The sequence below is a fragment of the Rattus rattus genome, chromosome 10, assembly GCF_011064425.1.
Source record: "Rattus rattus isolate New Zealand chromosome 10, Rrattus_CSIRO_v1, whole genome shotgun sequence".
NCBI lineage: Eukaryota > Metazoa > Chordata > Mammalia > Rodentia > Muridae > Rattus > Rattus rattus.
In genome coordinates, this window is record NC_046163.1 from 1,385,249 (window position 1) to 1,405,083 (window position 19,835).

The 19,835-nt window shown below is 51.1% G+C and overlaps 2 protein-coding genes across 2 annotated transcripts in view; one reads left to right on the top strand and one right to left on the bottom strand.

Annotated features, from left to right (window-relative positions):
• Window positions 1-7,341, top strand: part of Ppfia4 (PTPRF interacting protein alpha 4) — a 46,143-nt gene extending 38,802 nt beyond the window's left edge. Inside the window, exons 27-29 of the mRNA XM_032914928.1 lie at window positions 2,467-2,535; window positions 4,650-4,827; window positions 5,288-7,341. Coding sequence (XP_032770819.1) covers window positions 2,467-2,535; window positions 4,650-4,827; window positions 5,288-5,337 — 297 coding nt within the window. The 3' untranslated portion in view covers window positions 5,338-7,341. The remainder of the gene's footprint in view (window positions 1-2,466; window positions 2,536-4,649; window positions 4,828-5,287) is intronic.
• Window positions 7,342-12,928: 5,587 nt separating this feature from the next.
• On the bottom strand, window positions 12,929-15,557 carry Myog (myogenin). The gene is made up of 3 exons (XM_032915616.1): window positions 15,051-15,557; window positions 14,381-14,462; window positions 12,929-13,774 (listed from the first exon to the last, which is right to left on the bottom strand). The coding sequence occupies exons 1-3, from the start codon at window positions 15,519-15,521 to the stop codon at window positions 13,653-13,655; spliced, it is 675 nt and encodes a 224-aa protein (XP_032771507.1). The 5' UTR covers window positions 15,522-15,557; the 3' UTR covers window positions 12,929-13,652.
• Between the last annotated feature and the right edge of the window lie 4,278 nt (window positions 15,558-19,835).

The following is a 19,835-nucleotide window of genomic DNA, read 5'->3' on the forward strand; positions in this document are numbered from 1 at the left end:
GCTTCTTCCGTACAGCTTAGGTCGGCGAGGATGTTTGTATTTGACTGGCTTCCCCTTTTGTAAGAACTGTGAATTTCATAAACTCTGATTATATTGCTCTGGGCCCAAGCCTTTGTCTCTCCAGACAGAACGGTTCTTAATTCCTTTAGCCTTCCCTCGTGTAGACTTGCTGCTGCCCCTGATCATTTTAGCTGCCCTTGTCTGAACTGTTTGCAGCTGTCAGATAGCTTTTGAAATCCAGCCACTAGCTGTGCTGGCTATTCTGGGAGCAGACACTTGGCTTGAGGGAGGGTGGAGCTGTGTTGTCTCTTGGTTCTGGATGGTGTGTTGGCCTTGGGGACAGTGGCAGCATACAGGGCCAGTGTGTTTGCCGACTGTCTGCTGTGACTCCCATTGACCGGTCAGAACGCATAGCTTGGAACCTTTCTTTTCTAGTAAAGGTTTGGATTTCCTCCAAATGCAATTTCTCTACACTGGCCTACCTCTAACTCCATTTGCAGTTTCCTGCCTGGCAGGGCCCTCAGAAGGGTTTCTGCAGTTAATACCTACCTATTTAACCCTTCACTACCCAAAAGATATTTGAAATATTTTCCTTTTCAATCATTTGTAAGACATAGCATTCCCATTTCTGACAAACACTATTCCAATAGAACTCTGTGGTTGATATTTTCCCCAGGAATGGACTTTCTCTTTTGCTTCCTGTCTCAGAATGCATATTTCTTCTTTTCTTTTCTTTTCTTTTCTTTTCTTTTCTTTTCTTTTCTTTTCTTTTCTTATCTTTCCTTCTTTCCTTTTCTCCTCCTCCTCCTCTTCTTACTCCACCTTCTTCTTTTTTGTTTGTTTTTTGAGACAGGGTTTCTCTATGTAGCCCTGGTTGTCCTGGAACTCACTCTGTAGATCAGGCTGGTCTCAATTCGATCTCAGAGATCTACCTGCCTCTGCCTCCTGGAGTGCTGGGATTAAAGGCGTGTGCCACCATCACCCACCATTTTCTTGACCTATTTATCTGACTCAGTATGGAATCCTCCACGAACAACCATTGAAAATATCTGGTGACAGAAAGTTTTGAAAACACCTGTTTTTATTTATTTATTTATTTATTTATTTATTTATTTATTTATTTATTTATTTAGTGTGTGTGTGTGTGTGTGTGTGTGTGTGTGTGTGTGTGTGTGTGTGTGTGTGTGTGTGTGTGCATGGATGTATGTAGGTATACTGTATGCATGCTGGCACTCCCTGGAACCAGAGTTATAAGCAGTTGTCAGCCACCTGCTTTAGGTGCTGGGAAATGAACCCAGGTCCTCTGCAAGAGCAGCAAGTGCCCTTAACTGCTGAGCCATCTCTCTACACACTCCGGAAGTTTCCTTAGTGAGTAATTTTGAAGAGTCTTGGAAAGTGTGTGTGTGTGCCACACAGCTCAGGGTCCCCACTACCTGTGACTAGCTTCCTTTAGTTGGAGTTTGTAGTGTGGACCCACCTGACAGAGATGAGTTCATTTCCCTCCCCGTAGGAAGGCTTGCTTCCCCATGCTGGGCATGCCGCTCTTGCTCCTGCCCTTACCAAAGGGTAGTGAGCCGTGACCTTTCCTTTAGAGACAAAATATAGACTTTTAAAATAATGGTTTTTATTTGCTCACACATTTGCATGTGTTTGGATAATTTATTGTGAAATCTTTGTCTACTGTAGCCTCTCTCCAGTTCCCACAAGTGCCTCCCCCCCAGCTTCTGGTCCTCTTTCTTTCTTGTTATAACTCCCCAAGTCCAATTAGTGAAAATAGGTTGTTTTCTTTCCCCCAATAGGTAAAGCCTGTCTCTTCATGTGCTCTGTGGTCCTATTTTTAAAAGGTTAACAGTCTGACTTCTGGTAGAACACTATTCGTGATTTGCTGGGAACAGTAGCCTCAGGAAAGCGTGTGAGGTTTCCAGTGGTTAAGTACACTAGACCCCTGCTCCATTTCTGCCCCTAGACTCTAGGAAACAGCTGGAAGATGCCTTAAGGAGGAAGCTGAGGTGGCTCAGTGGGTAAAGGTGCCACCACCAGTCACAACCCGGGTTCAGTCCCCAGAATCCACCGGGTAGGAGAGAACCAATTCTTGTTTGTTATTCTCTGCACATGCATTTACTGTGTGAACACCCCCGCCCCCATAAAAAAAAAAAAAGGAAAGAAAAAGATGAAGCTGGTGAGCTGGCTTAGGAAGTTAAAGCACTTGCCGCCAAGCCTGATGACATAAGTTGGATCCCTAGGACCCGCATAAAGAGAGAAGCAACTCTCGAGATTGTTCTCCAACCTACGCAGTGCATAGTTGCAAATATGCACTAGTGTGTGCACAAGCGCACACGCACACACATACACACACACACAATAATGTGTGATGATACAAAAACCGAATTAATGTAAACTTTTAAAGAGTAAGATAGCGTTATTAACTAGAGCTCCTCTTTCTCCCTCTCACCCTATGGGTTTCAGGCCCGCCAAGTGATGGAGAGAGAGTTCAATAACCTGTTGGCCTTGGGCACAGACAGGAAATTGGATGACGTGAGTACCTGGATTTGAACTCAGAGCCTTGGTTGTTGTTGGCTGGCTGGATAGAGATTCATGAGATCTCCTGCCTCAGGGCTGATAAATGGTGGCTGACCTAAAGGAGCAGAGCGGGGAGGGATGGAGGATGAAGGCTGTGAGGAGGAGGCCTGTGTTGGGTCTCAGTGGCCTGCTGTGGAGAAGCCTCTGCCAAACTCGGTTCTTGTACAAGAACCAACCCCCCGTGTTACACTTCTAGCATCTTCCCCCTCAAGGCTCAGTCCTCTCAACCATGCAGGGTCAAAGGTCTTCCCTGGGAGCCATATCTTTGGGGGTGGTTCTTCCGTCTCCGTGTCTCAGACCCCACTGCTTCTCTCCCTGCTTGGTGACATAGCTTGGTGAGATAGTCCTCCAGCCCTGTGGTGATTTGAGGACAGGTGCTCTGCTGAGGAGCCGAATGAGGCTCCCCAGGAGAAGCCCAGGCCTCTGTCATCCCTGGTCTCTTTGTAGCTTTGCTCCTCTGTTTACTTCTGCACTCGGTCTGCATTCTCAGCCTTTCCGGTGACCTTCATCTCATCAGGCCTCCCCTTTGAGTTCAGGGAAGGCTCATGTTCTGAGCTGTGATGTGTCCTGAGCCCCTGCCAGCACTTCCTCTCCTGCTCTTCTGCCCTACCTGTTTCCTGGCGCCAGTCTTCCTTGACCTTCCCATTCAGGTCCGCCTTAGCTGACCTGGCTTTAGCAGGTTTAAAAAAGAGCCCGAGACTGGTGAGAGGGCACAGCAGGTAAAAGCCCTTGCCATACAAGCCTGATGATCTGAATTTGATCCCTGGAACTTATACAAAGGCAGAAAGAGATAATCAACTCCACAAGTTGTCGTGCGACTTCACAGACACACCACATGTGTACTCCTCCCCCCATCCCCACATACTTCTGGGTCCTCCCTCTTCAGACCTTGCTAAATTAAGGAACGGGACTCCTGCTGTCCATTCATTTAACAGTTACCGAGGCAGACAGCACTCCCAGATAGGACCCACCAGGATCAGGGGCTACAGTCTTTTCCAATAACAACAAAAACCGTGCAGCTCACTCCAATAGAGCATGATAGAAAGGAGGAAAATAAGAGGAGAGATATGAGGGGACTGAGGGGAGCAAAGGAAGGGGTGAAGGGGAAGAAACAATAACGAAATAATCTTGAAAGTGCATCCAAGTGCTTCTGGGATGGGTCTATGACAAGTGACTAGGGCTTTGGTCACCCCAAGGGCACAGATTACAAATCCTGAGGCACCGGAGATGGGAGGAGTCATTGAAACAAGAACAGGGGTCAGTGGCCTTGTTCCTGCTCACCCTAACCGAGTCACGGGGCCTGTGCAGTTCTGAAAACACAGGCTGGGAGATGAGGCTTGGCTACAAGGCAGTGAGCTGTGGCTCTGTTAGGAGTGTTGGGCGGCCTGTCCAGTGACCCATCCTGTGGGATTGGGGCTCTGGGGACCCTCTGCAGAGGAGGTGATTGGAGAATCGGTTGGCATCGATGGGGAGCAGAGAGTGGAGGTTGCTCCCTGTATCCTCTGGAGGAGCATGTCTCTGGTCACCTGACCCATCATTGTCCGTGTGTTCTGGTCTCACTGGGGTAGGCAGGGTGAGAAATAAATAGGTTAGGAAGGTGTTGAAATTTCCATCTTGAAGATAAGAAAACTGAAGCCCAGAGCAGTCATGTTGCTAGTAATATGGCAGAACCAAGAAGGGCAGCCTAGAAGTCTTCATCCCTGGCCGTGTTTTTCTAGCAAACCAGGTAGTATCTTCTATGGAGGCCCCAGCAGGACAGGAAAGCAGTGATGGGGATGACCAATGACTTCCCAGAGGGAGCTGAAAGAAAAAATACTTCGGAAGAGCAGTGGGCTATCCGAGCTCAGTTTGGGGGGGTTGGGGTGGGTAGAGCAATGGAGTTCACTGCTGGCCCAGACCTGATAGGAGGGACCTCCTGCTTGATCTCTGTGAGAGACTCCTTGAAATCATCTTCAGCCCGTCTAGTCTGCACGCAAAACCACTAAGGGCTAGAGAGGGGGAGTTCGGAAATAGTACCCCTTAGAGCTTTAGGGACTTGGGTGGCAACTCCACTATGCCTCTTGGTGCAGGGGGAAGAGAAGGTGTTCCGTCGAGCACCCTCCTGGAGGAAACGCTTTCGGCCTCGGGATCACCATAGCGGTGGCATGTTGGGCACCTCAGCGGAGACCCTCCCGGCGGGCTTCCGTGTGTCCACGCTGGGTCCGCTGCAGCCTCCACCCGCCCCGCCCAAGAAGATCATGCCGGAAGGTGAGTGCCAGGCTGGCAATGGGTTCCTCCCCGCACCCTGGAGCCGAGCGGGCTGGAGAGGGGCGAGGCCGAGGCTGAGCTGCACTAACGCTGCGGTGGGGCGCACACTAACCCGCGCTCTGTGTGTTCTCCCGCCGCTGCCGACTCCTGCCAGCCGGGACGGCGGGGGCGCAGAGACTGGAGCCCTCCACGGTCCGGACCTACTCCTGCTGACCCCCCCACTCTCCCGCCCCGGGTCTGACGGGGGTGCGCCCCCGGCTCGGGGTAAGTGGGCCAGGCTGTGGCTGCGCTCGCCCGTCCTGCCGCCGCCCCGGACCGCTCTGCCGCCGCCCCCTCGCTGCAGCATCGCCCGGCTTGCCCTTCCTGCTTCGCTTCGTGCTTGGCCGCATGCCGCACCTACCCGCTACCCTCCCCGGGAACCTCCTTCACTCACAGAGCCTGTCTCTCTCTTCTCTCATAGCTCACTCCCACTATCTCTACGGACACATGCTCTCCGCCTTCCGGGACTAGCCACGGCCCCCAGGGCGGGTGTCCTGGTTTCACAGGCTCAGCCGGCCCTGATCCTTCCTGCTCGTTCCCTTTCTCCCTTGGCTCCCAGTCTCTCCTCTGTGACTTTCCAGTTGCCCAGGAACTCAGAATATGCTCATCCACTCCTTCGGCATCCCACTATCCGAGTCCTACTTCGTTCCCCCTTTGTAAGTCTCTGGTGGATGAGGCCAAGGTCTCCGTGAGTGGCGGGCACCCAGGCTGTAGGTGCTTGAGATCCTGTGGGGGGAGGGAAGGACAGCACCGTGTGTGTGGCCGCCTTCCCTTCTCCGGATCTGCTTTGGTCTGAACTATGGGCTCATCAGGCTCAGAATCCTGGACCAAGGACTGAGATGACTCTTCCAATAAAAGGCCATTACGGACTCTGTCCTGCTTGGACTAATTGGCCTTCTGGTCCCCTCCACTCTGGCAGTGCCGGACGGTCCGAATGGTTTTGCCACCCCCTCTCTCAATATCACTCCCTCCTCCCCAAACCCCATCATCAGTGTCTATAGCTCTTGCCTCCAAGTCTTGCTTGTGGGGCTAGGAGGGGTGTAGAATACCCCAGTGCCCCTCTCCAGGACAAAGCCAAGAGGGGAATTGAGGAAGACTTAGGTAGAAACTCTGTGCCCAAGCCGACACAGAATCCCAAATGTGTGGGAGAAACGGACCCCAGAGCTTTGGTGAGGGCAAGGGAAACTCTTCAGCTCCTTGCCTAGGGAGATAGCTTGGTAGCCTTTTGTACTTTTGCCCAAAGGGCAGTGTGGGTGCCTCCAGCCCCAGCCACAGATGGTGCTGCTACTGGATTGAGTGAATCAGCCTGTGAACTGTTAACTCTGCCCTGAAGTGGGGGTACAGGGCTGGGGAAGGTTTCCCCTTTAGTGAATCATGTCCCAGGTCTAGGAGATCTAAGGTGGACCGAGGCAGGCTCCCTTGTGTGCCCCCATACCCTCCAATCCACCTTTAGGGTTGGTTCTTTTGGGGCTACGGAGCAAACTACTCAAGAAATTCTTGATCCCTTCTCTGTCTCCATTATTTTAATTGCTCTTTCTGGCAGCATGGTGGGGACAGGGCAGATTTATGGGGACTATCAATCACTCTTCTCTTCTGGACCAATTTCTTAACCTTTGGAAAGCTCAGGACCTAGTATCAGGGTGGGTGATAGAAGCCGGTAGTGGAAGAGGACAGGAAAGTGCTTGGGCTGTGTTCGTGGTAGGGCAGTACAGTGCCGTCCTGGAGGTGATTGGAATAGCTGGTTTGCCATTTCATCACTGGGGTTCTGAACAGGGCCAGGCTGACAGGTGGAGAAACAAGCCAGAGCTCCCTGTCTGAAAAGGACATAGAGCCTTGTGCTCAGCAGAGGGGAGCTTGGCTAATGGGGCGACCCAGTGGGCTCCCATGGGCTGGGGCAGGCAACCACCCATCCTCAACCCCGTTGTTTCTGCCTTCCTACCGGACAGACCTCTGGGGATGGAGAGAGAAACAGTTGAGTAGATCATGAACTGGTTAGAGAGAGAGAACCCCTGATCCTGAATGCTGGAGTTACTGAGAAGGGCCAGTGTCCTACGATGGAAGGAGCCGAGTATGGCCACACCGTCTGACTCCTTTTTGGGACGGGCTAGCTATGTGGGAGAGTCAGCCCTGCCCCTCCTCTACCACAGAACCCTATCATGGTTTACAGTGACATAGGTAACAGTTGGGGAGCCAGGTGCATTCAGGGTCAGTAGGCAGGACAAAATAGGGGACTCTACGTGCAGTGAGGAAAGGCTGCCGTCACGGTGTAGCCTTGCCTCGCTGTCAATATTTGTTTTCTCCGGAGAGTCACCAGTGACCCAAGCTCTCCTTGCCAGCCTCCTGTGTCAAACCAGGTCCCTTCTCAGTACTGTATTGGCTCAGTGCTTCAGGAGTGGGTGTGCGAGTGTGTGTGTGAGTGTGTGTGGGTGTGAGTGGGTGTGTACGTACCAATAAACCTGGTTTTAAGACAATGTACAAATGGCGTCTGTCTCTTTTTTTGAACACCAAGTTCATTTGATATGTCCAGCTTCACTTCATGGACCTTGACGCTGCTCTGCTCCGGAAAGGAAGTATCGGTTTTGAAACGTGTAAATAATACCCTTCTGTTTATTACGCACTCACAGGCTTGATGGGAAAGTTAGTGTTTGGATGGTGTCTTAGTCAGGGTTTCTGTTTCTGCACAAACGTCTTGACCAAGAAACAAATTGGGGAGGAAAGGGTTTACTCAGCTTACACTTCCACACTGCTGTTCATCACCAAAGGAAGTCAGGACTGGAGCTCAAGCAGGGCAGGAACCTGGAGGCAGAAGCTGATGCAGAGGCCAGGAAGGGTGCTGCTTACTGAATTGCTTCCCCTGGCTTGCTCAGCTTGCTTTCCTATAAAACCCAGGACCACCAACCCAGGGATGGCACCACCCACAATGGTCTGGGCCCTCCCTCCTTGATCTCTAGTTGAGAAAATGCCTTACAGCTGGGTCTCATGGAGGCATTTCCTCAACTGAGGCTCTTTTCTGTGTGATAACTCCAGCTTGTGTCAAGTTGACACACAAAACCAGCCAGTACAGGTGGCTTGTACCAAGGGCTTATAGAACGAGGTGAGGGGGGTGAGAAACCTGCTGTCAGGCTTGGTCAGTTTTCTCTCATCTGTCCAGGTTTACTCTACTTGGACCCTTTCACACTGAGTCTGGAGTGGCTGCTTCTGCCCAGCTTCCTCTGTATATCTCAGTCTTCCAGGAGCTGTCTTAGTTCCTTTCAGTTGCTGTGATGAGATACCATGACCAAGGCAACTTATTTTAAAAAGTCATTTACTTGAGCGTTTGCTTACAGTGTCAGAGGGTTAGAGTCCATGACCCTGTGGACCCTATGGTGGGGAGTACGGTAGAAGGACAGGCAAGCAAGCAGGCAGGTAGGCATAGATAGTGCTGGAGAACTAACTCAGAGTTACTTGTTGAAATCACAGCCAAGAGGCAGCAAGAGAACTAACTAGGATGGCATGAGCTTTGGAACCTCAGAGCCCAACCATGGACACCTCCTCCAACAAGGTCACACTTCCTAATCCTTCCTAAACAGTTCCACCAACCAGAGACCAAGCATTCAGTTATGTGAGCCACTGGGGACCATTCTTATTTAAACCCACAGTAGGTCTCCATTACTTTAGTTCAGGATCCAGGCCCTCCCCTGGGTGGCTTTAAGAAGCTATTCATGCTCCCAGAGATTTGAAATGCCATGGTGGTGGTTGTAGAGAGAATACCCAAGGGAGCTCAGAGGAGAAGAGGAGGTTGGGGGTTGGGGGAGGATTGTGAGAGAAGGTAACTGGGAGGGATGCCAAGTGAGTAAGTAAAGAAAAATGAATAAATACATTTTTTTAAAAAAGAAGCTATTCATGGTTTGGATCCTTGGCCCCCTCTTGCCACCAGTTTATATAACCTAGAAATGTTATGTCCACCAGTGTCCCTTGCAGAGATTGCTCACTGACTTTTCCTTGCCTATGTGGCTTCAGTTTCTTTCCAAGTCTCTCCTGGGAGGCAGAGGCTGGTGCTGCAGTAGAATTAGGGAGCCATGAACATTCTATACATGTTGCACAGAGACACGTGCTGTCTCCTTGACTGTCTATGGCACTGGGCTGTGACATCACCCCGTAAGTCCGTCTCTTTGAGTGAGTGGATCGACTGACCTCATCCTGGAGAACTGCTGATGAGTATTAATAAAAGCTGACACTTGTGTCTAGTTAGGCTTTTACTGCTGTGAACACACACCATGTCCTCTTTTAAGGACACCATTTAATTGGGTCTGGCTTACAGGTTCAGAGGTTCAGTCCATTATCATCAAGGCGGGGGCATGGCAGCATCCAGGCAGGCCTGGGACTGGAGGAACTGACAGTTCTACATCTTCACCTGAAGGCTTCTAGGAAAAGACTGGCATCTTCCGGCAGCTAGGAGAAACCTCTCAAAGCTCACACCCACAGTGACACATTCCTCCAACTAGGCCACACCTACTCCAACAAGGTCACACCTCCAAATAGTGCCACTCCCTGGGCCAAGCATATTCAGTCCACCACTACTTGCCTGTTCCTGCTGCTGTTACAAAGTAACCTCACACGGGTCATTTTTAATCAACAGAAATGCATTTCTCACAGTAAATGGAGTTTGAGAAGTCCATGGTCAAGGTACCTGCAGATCTAATCTCCAATGAGAGCCCAGTCCTCAGAAATGGTACTTTCTCAAGGTGTTCTTGCATGCGAGAAAGGGTTGAAGGGTAACAAGGGCCAGATAGGCTGCCTGCCCTCTTAGAAGGCCACTAAACTCAGTGCCCTAAATGCCTTCAGATATCTGTTAATATCATTCATTGCATTGGGGATTAGGTATTTTAAAAGATTTCCTTAAAATCAAGCTATGTGAGTGTGCATATGGGTGCCAGTTGAGACCAAAAAACTCATATGAGTCCCTTAAAGCTGGAGGTACAGCATTTGTGAGCTTCGTGATATGGGTCCTGGGATCTGAGCTTGGGTCTTTTGTGATAGAGCAGCAAGTTCCCTTAACTGTTGGGCCATTTTCTCTAGTCCTGAACATGAACTGGACGTGGATTTTGGAGAAACCCAAACATCCAAATTATAATTCGTAGTATACAGATTAATTTGTCTTAACCCTAACAATCCAGCAATGTGGGACCATTGCCATTTTAAGGGACAGGAAATCGTCAGGCTAAGCTCACACACCAGGTGAAAGATACAGGTTTCGAGTCTAAGTCTGGGCCTCATCCTTGACTGGTCTGCATGGGGAATTCCTGACCTACTGCCAGGAGTGCTTGGCAGCTTAACTACTGCTTTTAAGAGAGGGCATCCTGATTTCTCTAGCTATGCCAATTCTCTCTCCCTCACCCATTTGTAACCACAAGGCAAGGAGAGGCAGTAAGACATGGTCTAGTGTCTACAAGCCTCTCAAGGCTCCCATCCCTTCCTGGTCAGAGGTGGAAGTGATGAGCTTTAGATGCTGGCTACAGGAGAGATCGTCTGAAGGGTCCAGAAAGCCATCACTTCTCAGTGTTGCCACCACTGGGTTGGGGATATAGGAAGAGCAGTCCCGTATGGAAATGGGGCTTTAGGCATGCCGGGCTCCGGATAAGACCAGCATCATATTTCTTTAGCATTTGTAGAAACTAAGGAAGGGGCCTTACAATGTTTTCCTTTGCTCTCTCTGGAAATGTCCTAAACAGAGTGAGGGACAAGGGGTCTGGGTTGGGGCAGCCACACATAGCTGAGAGAGCACAGGGAGGAGGGACAGCCAGTCACCAAAGGGTAGTGATACAGGTCTCTACCAAGGCCTGAATGGGGGTCTTCTTTAGCCAATCTCCTTTGGAACTCTAGCTCTCCTTGGGCATATATACCCCAATGTGAGCCTAGATACCAGAAAACTAAAGTCCACGGGGTGTGACATGTTAGGGATAATCGCTGGCATTTCCCCTGTGGGACAGACACTGAGTTCAGGGGACTCCTGTCTCCATTCTTTCCCACACCGGTTGGGACAATCAGCTATTACACTTGCAGCCACTAGTGGAAAGGGTTTCTGGTCTGCCAACGAACGGAATCTCCTGGGAATTTAGACACCTTAGAATGCTTACCAGAGGGCACAGATAGTTCACTAATATCCTATCATTCATAATAATCAGCTAAACACCAGGATGCTCCCATGTCCCCACTAACATTTGGCATGCCAGTTTCAAGTAATTCTTGTCTTTTTATTCTCGTGGAGTCCTTAATGTCCATTATTAGGCAACATTTGATTAACCCCGGTTTGATATATTGTAGTTACTGCCACAGATGAAGGAATCTGAGTTAATTTCCCTAAAGAACTCCACCTCGTTCTTCATTAACTTGACTGTTATCTGCAATTCTATCGTGAAGGCTGAGAGTTTGTTAATTTAAGGAAACCCGTATGCTTAATAACATTTATTTTGTGAAACGATCCTGGACTCCTGTATGGCAGGGTTAGTCATTCACATCTGAGCTCTGCCAGCGTGTTATGGCTTGGGGACTTTCAAGCTGTGGTTACGCAAGGGTCAGCTGACTCCAGTGACCTTTGCTCTTTTTTCCAAGTGTGAAAAGAATGGGCTTTAACACAATATCCAGCAAGCGGAGCCCAGGAGCTGCAGAGTACTCATGGAGTGCTCTTGCTCTTGGCTGGCACTAGACTCTTGGAGGGGCCTAGGAGGACGAGGGATAGACACGTCACAACTGAAGGCAGTCGGGGAGAATCCACTCAAGAACACTGGGAGGCACTGGGACAGAGGGCATAGATCTGAGAAGAGCCCTCTATGGTTGCACAGTTGGGTATTTTGGTGATCCTAGGGGAGCACACTAGACCAGAATAGGTACTGCAGGCACTTACTTTGCCCCAGGGTCAGTAGCTCAAGGCTAGACTTAACCCTCCTCAGGCTACCTGAAAGACTGTGAATTCAATGACATAAACTCAAAAAGAAGAAAATCCCACAGACAAGGATGGATGACTGCTTTTCGAGACAATCAGACCTTGATGAGCCCTACCTTCTCTAGTTTCTTACCCCCTCAAGTTCCTTACCGAGGCTCTGCCAAGTCTTTCTTATTCTGTCTTCTTTAGGTATAGTTCTATGGGCGAAGTCGGGAGGGCATTTGGGGAGGGGCCTAGCTGAGTTTGAGCAGGTGCAGAATGGCTGTCAGCGCCTACTCTCTTAAACTGGCTAGGGTCAGTTGTCACGGGGCCTGAGAGGGCTGAAGAGGGCCCAGGATGTACCATATACTGAATCCCTGTCTGCAGTGGTTTGGAAATAATCTCCAGTAAACCAGACCAACAGTAAGGTTAAAGTCTGTCTGTCTGTTCTGATTGTGGTTCTTTTTAGATACCGTGTTAATTCTTACGTGATCTCTACCTGTGAGCTTCCAGTTTCCCACCCACCTTCTCCCCTCAGGAAGCCAGTCTTTGAAAACCTTAGCATCCCAAAGGATGAGAACCCCGGCTTCTCTGATGTTCTCTGTCTCTGACTCCCTCAGCAGACTCTCCTCACCTTTGAGCTGTAGACGGGGACAGGAATATCCCCAGAAGGGTAGAAGGTGATAAGGGGACATTGCAATTTGTCTTGTGAAGAAATGACACCGTCAGACTCCATTTGTTCTGTGTAGTCACCTCCTACTCTCCGTAGAACTTAAAGGGATGCGGATCCAGGGGAGGCACGGAGCTGAGGAAGGAAAGCCCTGAAAATCCAGCTCTAAACCCCTAGCCCTAGGTGTGGGCTGGGCACAAGGCATGTGAGCGTGCTCAGTGGACCTATTGGGCTGTAAATTGTAACACAGTGGACTGTTCATGATGTCTGAATTAAAGTACAACAAAGGGTTCTGCAGGCCTCGGTGTGCCCGGGATTTCTAAGGAATCTGGTCTTTCCCCAGGCTGCGTCACCTGCCTCCTGCATCTAATGGTCAGCTCAGGATTGCAGCTCCACTCACATGATCCACCCCCCCTCCCCAATCTGGACCTCCAAGGGGAAGGTGCAGTGTTTTGATGCCTCCCCTCCTGATAATATCATTGCAGACGCTCTGATAGCAACCAGTCTTTATTCATTTTTTAAAAAAGGAAATCCAAATAAGTTAGCAAAAAAATTACAAAAAAAAAAATTGGCAAAACCACACAATGCTTAGTTAACAAAAGAAGTCACCCCAAGAGCCCCCACCCCCTTCCCTGCCTGTCCCTGGCGTCAGCACAGGAGACCTTGGTCAGATGACAGCTTTACAAACAACACACACAACAATAAACAATACACAAAGCACTGGAAGGTTCCCAATATCCACTGCAAATGCTTGCCCCCCAGAGACTTTGGAACCCTATCGTCCCCCCCTTCTCTCTCATCTCAGGGCAGGCCCAGCCCAGCCACTGGCATCAGGAAGAGAGTAGAACAGATGTGCACACTTGTCCAGGTCGGGGCACTCACTGTCTCTCAAACTGTCTCATTTGGGGGGTGGAATTAGAGGCGCATTATGAAGGGAAAAAAAAGGAAGCTCCTGAGTTTGCCCCATTGAGGGGCATTAACAAGGGGGCTCTCTGGACTCCATCTTTCTCTCTGCTTTAAGGAGTCAGTTAAGTTCCCTTGCTGGGCTGGGTGTTAGTCTTATGTGAATGGACAGTGGGTAGTCTGGCTTGTGGCAGCCCCGGGGCTGTTTTCTGGGCACCAGGACAGCCCCACTTGAAAGGCCCCTGCTGCAGAAGTGGTGGCGTCTGACACCGACTCAGGGGCTCCCATGCACACCCAGCCTGGCAGACAATCTCAGTTGGGCATGGTTTCATCTGGGAAGGTGACAGACATATCCTCCACCGTGATGCTGTCCACGATGGACGTAAGGGAGTGCAGGTTGTGGGCACCTGTAGGGTCAGCTGCGAGCAAATGATCTGTAAGGAGAAGGTGGGGAATGTTTCCTGGGCAAGGGGTAAGGGACCCTTGATGACACAACTTTTCCAGGACAAAATAGGTAAGGAAGACCCAGGAGTGTCCCCCACCCCCCCCCAGCCACTAGCACTCCCCATGCCCTGTGTGTGTGTGTGTGTGTGTGTGTGTGTGTGTGTGTGTGTGTGTGTGTGTGTACTTGTGGGCTGCTTCTGAAATCCCCTAATGCAGTTGGGTTTTGGAAGTGGCTAACCCAAGGTGAAGCCAGGATATCCTGGGGAACCGGGCCCAGTTTTACAACACTGCAACACTGACTCAGCAATTCCCAGGGACCCCTGGGGCAGGGGCAGGCTCTCCCCCCCCCCCAAGTCAGACTGGGAAGCTGCGGGAGGCCCAGCTGGGAAGCTGCGGGAGGCCCTAACTACTCATTAGCTGGTCAAGGCTACAGGGAGGTACGGGGTCTCCAGTCCACCATTTGGGGACCTCGGGTCAGCAGGTTCCTGGAAAAGCCGCTGGAAGGTGACTGGAACAGGCGTTATGGTAAGGGAACAGCCCAGCCTAGTTAGGACTAAGAGATTTGAGCCATGTTACCAGGGTCAGGATTCACTTACCTCCTGGGTTGGGACCAAACTCCAGTGCATTGCCCCACTCCGGACTGCAGGAGGCGCTGTGGGAGTTGCATTCACTGGGTACCTGCATGCAACACAAGGCCAAGGTCCAAGGTCAAGTCTACTACAGGTCTCAGGTATTTCTCTCTGCCTGGGTTACAGGGTCAGTTACTCACCATAGAATGTTACCATAGTCATCATATTTCTAGGTCTTTCCTAGCTTCTAGGATGGGAATTTTGCCTTTATTTTAGGGATTAGGGTGGTAAACCAGAGTATTTTGTTATGGTGGCTCCTGAGCGGGCCTACGGACATTCTAATGTGTTTTGTTAGCTCAAATATAGAGGCTGTGGCTTTGGGATAAAGCGGGTTTCTTTGGCCACTTTTTCTCATTTTCACCTAGGCTCTCCTAAGCCCTTACTTCAGGCTTGTTTCTAGGTCCCTTCTGTTCTCTTGTGCCAATCCACCCCACCCCATCTGTATTCATATTCACTGCCTTTGTCTAGTCTGGAAACAGTATGATCACAGAAGGCCGCTGGACACTCTAGCCGACCAGGAAAGGGGTCCTGGGATCTCCAGGGTCCTGCTTTGCACCTGTTCTAGCTCTGGTGGCCCGAGGCTGACCAGGCACCTCCCTCTGGCCCTATCCCTGGAACTGGTGCACCAGCCACTTACCACCGGCTGGGGCCCGCCCCCGCCTCGGTAGCGGAGATCGCGCTCCTCCTGGTTGAGGGAGCTGAGCAAGGCTTGTAGGCGCTCAATGTACTGGATGGCACTGCGCAGGATCTCCACCTTAGGCAGCCGCTGGTTGGGGTTGAGCAGGGTGCTTCTCTTCAGAGCCTCGAAGGCCTCATTCACTTTCTTGAGCCTGCGCTTCTCCCTCAGTGTGGCTGCCCTCCGCCGGTCCACAGACACAGACTTCCTCTTACACACCTTACACGCCCAGGGCAGGCACTGGCCTGGACAATGCTCAGGGGTCCCCAGTCCCTTTTCTTCTAGGGGCCCTCGGGCTTCCGGGCTTAAGCTGAGCTCGGTCCGCTCATAGCCCGGGGGCTCGAAGCCCTGGAGGTGGACAGGAAGGTAGTTTTCCCCATCATAGAAGTGGGGCTCCTGGTAGAAATAGGGGGATGTCTCATACAGCTCCATCAGGTCGGAAAAGACTTGTTCCTTCCACTGGCCCCCAAGCTCCTGCAGCCCCTCACGCCAACTGCTGGGTGCCATTTAAACCCTCCCTGCTGGCATGGACCCAGAGATAAATATAGCTAACGCCACAGAAACCTGAGCCCCCCTCTAAGCTGTTGCTGCACATCAAGACGTTTACAGTGGATTACATGTGATTCCCCTTCCCTCTCCTTTTGCCCCCACCCCACCCTGCCAGCCTGCCCCTGGCCCAGGCGGCTCCTGTGCACGGGTCGGGAGGCCGTCGGCTGTAATTTGATTAGTTTTCATTTCTCCACAGCCCCTGTGGGGCAGGGAAGGTGGGGGCGGGTACATTCCCCCGTCTCATCTGCTCCTTTCAATTACTCCTACCCGGGCCTCCTGCCTGCTCTCCTCCATGGGCCAGGGCAGCTGGTGGACAGGGCCGGAGGGAACAAGAAAGGGGTTGCCTTGGATGGGAAGGGTTCTTCAGAATCCATCTAGCCTTCTCTTTCCTGCTCAGTGGCAACTTAAACCGTACTGTCAGTCCCGTGAGATCCCTACCACCACAACAGGACCATTCCACGTTTGGGCCATGTGTGTAAGTGTGAAACCCTAGAGTCCATAGAGGCAAAAGACTGAAACTCAGAAGAGCAAATGGATCCAACTTTTGGGTTTCCATGGCATCTTTGACCAGGTCTCATGTTGTTGAGGGTGGGTTGAAGTAAGAGAACACGGGACTTCTTAAGTAAAGGGGGGAATCCTGAAGTAGTAGGGGTCGGGTGAAGTCAGTGTTTAGCAAGGATTAGAACTCACAAACTACTCTACATTGCCTTCTCTTCCAGTGAAGGGCTGTTCAGTCCCCTGTCTCCCTCCCTGGTCTCTCTTAATCATCTCTCCTGTGCTTTCCTCTCAATGATGTCTTCTGCCCATTTGGGCGCTAGAACCATCTTGACTCCTTCCTTCCTTTCTGCATATGGGTGATAAGGAGAATGAGTAATCCTTAACATTGTGTCTGTCCTAGGCCGCCACCAGGCTGGCTTCTTCTATCCCTTCCGGCCTGAGTCATGACCTTTGCCTGTGTCATACAACTCTAGAATGTCAGGTGGGGGAGGGGCCATCTCCACTGAATCTTGGGCTCCTTCAGCCCAGTAGATACCTCAGTAGAGGCACTGGTGGTCATGGAGGCCTCTGGCCACCTTTCACCCTACCTCTGATTCCTGAATCCCTTTTCCTGTGGCTGCCTATTCCCCTGACCTGAAGCTTCAGGAATTCTGGATTTTGAGTCACAAACTTTCACCCTACGGCTCAGGACTTTCCCCAGGACCCTGTAGACTAGGTGTGATCTGTCCTGCTGTTCCAATGGAAGAGCAAGAGACGGACACACTACCAGTCAGGACAATCAGGGGAAGGGTGGAGTTGTATGGGGTGTGGGGTCTCAAGGAGGGATCCCTTCATAGTGGCAGTGAGAGCTGTGTGAGGTCTGAAAGGCTGGCCTTTTCTCCTCCCTTAAGGGATGAGCCAAGAAAGTGCTGTCTTTTGAAGGAGGAAACAGGTGCGTGAGGGGGACATGCTGGAAAATAAAGGAGCCCCAAGCAAATTGGGGCCTAGTGAGGCCTTAAGTCAGTTCTTGACTTCACTTGGGAATACAGAGTGCAGCATGGTATTGTGGATTCTAACACACAGAGAATATTCATGGTCAACACACTCCCCACCTCCTCAAAGTGGAGAAACAAACAGACATTTACCTTGCTTCAGGTTATACTCTGGCCCTGTGAGCCCTGAGAAGAGAGGGATATCACATCTGCTGTGCAAACCCCCAAATTGTATCTTTTGTCCTTGGGGGACCCCATCTGACTTACCCCTAAGCAATCTGTCTTCTTCTTCTGAAGTGGGAGCAGACAGGACTTGCTCTTAGATGCCTTGCATGGCCTCACTGCCCGGTAGATGAGCCCGGACCATTGGCAGCGAATGCCCCATTGCGAAGCTGTTAATGCTGCAGCCAATGAGACTGCTGAAAGCTGGGTGGGCATAGTGGCACATACCTTTAATTCCGTACTCGGAGGGGCCAAGGCAGGAGGATTGCCAGTTCCAGGCTAGTCTGGGCTAGTTGGGAGACTCTCTCAGACAAAATAAAAAACAAAACCAAACAGGGGCAAGCAACATGGATCGCAAATGGCAAAAGTCATTGGAGGCTAAGCCTCCGTCCGAGGAGGGCTGGGGAGGAAGCAAGGACTGGACCAGGTCTTGGGGAATCAGCAGAATGAGGATGTGAAGAGGTGAGAAAAGGAAGGTGTGTGGGTGATCAGTGTGTGTGGATCTCAGGGTTCTGGTCAGGGGATGACTGATAACAAGACTGTAAAGTTAAGGGGCCCAACTGAGTATGGAGGGACTTGAGAACTGAGGGAAGAAAACCTTATTACTCCACTCCACCCCCACCCTGAGTGACAGTGATCCAGAAGTGAGATGATAAAGGTCTGAAGCATCGTCTCAGGGGCAGGAGGGTGGATGTGAGTGGGAAAACACTCATGTTTCAAAATGGCGGCAGACGCCATGTGTGTGTGTGTGTGTGTGTGTGTGTGTGTGTGTGCATACGTTCACCCGTGTGCGTGTGTACCCAGCACATCGAAACACCCAGTGAGAACAAGACTTCTTCCCTGCATTGGCATCTCTCTGCTTCCGTGCCCCCCACCTGTTCTTAGCCTCATGTTCCTCAAATCAGGTGTCTACGCTGACCCTAGGGACCACAGGGTAAGGACTGGGGGAGGGAACCCACTTCCTTTTCTTTTTCCTTTGAGACAGGGTTTCTCTGTGTACCTCTGGCTCACTCTGTAGAACAGGGCTGGCCTCAAACTCACCGAGATTCCCCCTACCTTTGCCTCCCAAGTGCTAGGATTGAAGTTGTGTACCACCATACCCGGCTCACCCACCGCCCCCATTCTTTCAATCAGGAAACTGTGTACCAGGTGACATGAACAGGAAGCCATCTACCTGCGACCCTGTGCTCACGGTTAAGTGACAATCGTGTACTAAAATTCACCTTTCCAAGGTAGGAAGTGCTGCGTGACAAGGGGAAAGGCTAGAGAAGGGACAGGGATAACCCAGAAGAGAAACTGATTCTCTTCCTCCTTCCTCTGTTCAAGTCCTACTCCGTGTTGGTCCCTGAGTAGGGATGAGGGCAGTGACCAGACATAGCTCTGGTCTGCAGGAAGTGCCCCAGGATGTGAGTGGGATGTTTGCTCTTGCTTGATGAGGGTAGGGCTTGGAGTTGTGTATCTGGGTCTCTGTGACTCCTTGTCTGCAGATGTCTCTGTGTGTGTCCAGATGATGTGGACTGATGACCATGCCAGGTCCCCCTGAAGGCAAAGATGCTTTTGGGACTGAAATGGTGGAATCTTTCAAAAATCCCGATGTAGAGGTGGGGGTACTGGCCTTTTAGACACCTTGTTCTTTCATCAACTTGTGAGGCATGCCTAGTCCTTGGTCTTCCTCTCCTGCACACCCCAGCACCCCACAAGCTGCCCTCTGATGGACGGGAACACATTGGTGCCAGGCACAGAGCTCCTTTGTGCTCCACCATCAGTGGTGATCCATCAGCTCTGACCTGACAGCAGGGCGTCCAATCTTAATCCCTACCCCTGCTGCGTGGGCACATGGGGGGCCCCTGCCCCTACTGTAGCCTCCTCAGGCGGTCATGCTTTCTCCAGAGGAAGCCTCCAGCCCCTACAAAGGCTTCAGACCCAGGCTGTTGGCCTCCAACCCTGACCATCTCAACTTGACTTTGTCCATTTGCATGCTGGGCTGACCTCATTTGCATGGAAGCATCGGGTTTCAGAAATCCCCTTCACCTGCTCCCCAGTTCCTTCTCCTTCAGCTGCACACCACCATGGCGGTCTGGCCTCCAACCCTTTCTAGTCCCTACTGATGGGCTGACCTGGGTTGCCAAGTTGCTTGGCTAAAATCAAGACACATTTCTCATTCTGGAGTCTCATGTGCTTGGGAATGGAGGAGCAAGAAGGTATAGGGAGGGGGAGCCTCACCAAGCCGCAGTCACCTTTTGTTTTCTCAGGCAAGGTCTCTGACAATTAATATTGGGACTACGTGGGGATTGTGTCTTGGTAACACACACACACACACATGCACACACACACATGCATACATGCATGCACACACACACATGCACGCATGCACACACTCACACACCAGGAAGTATACATATACACGATGTGCAAACCAACCCTATTTCTGAGGTGGTAGCAGGTGGAGTCAGATCATAGCCATCATAGACCATAGCCGCAAGGCAGCTGAGGGCTGAATAGTCAG

Coding starts and splice junctions, on each gene's coding strand:
- Myog (XM_032915616.1), bottom strand. CDS start 15,521: ATGGAGCTGTATGAGACATCCCCCTATTTCTACCAGGAGCCCCACTTC. Junction 14,463..15,050: donor GGGGCGGGCCCCAGCCGGTG/GTAAGTGGCTGG, acceptor TGTTGCATGCAG/GTACCCAGTGAATGCAACTC. Junction 13,775..14,380: donor GTTTGGTCCCAACCCAGGAG/GTAAGTGAATCC, acceptor TTCTCCTTACAG/ATCATTTGCTCGCAGCTGAC.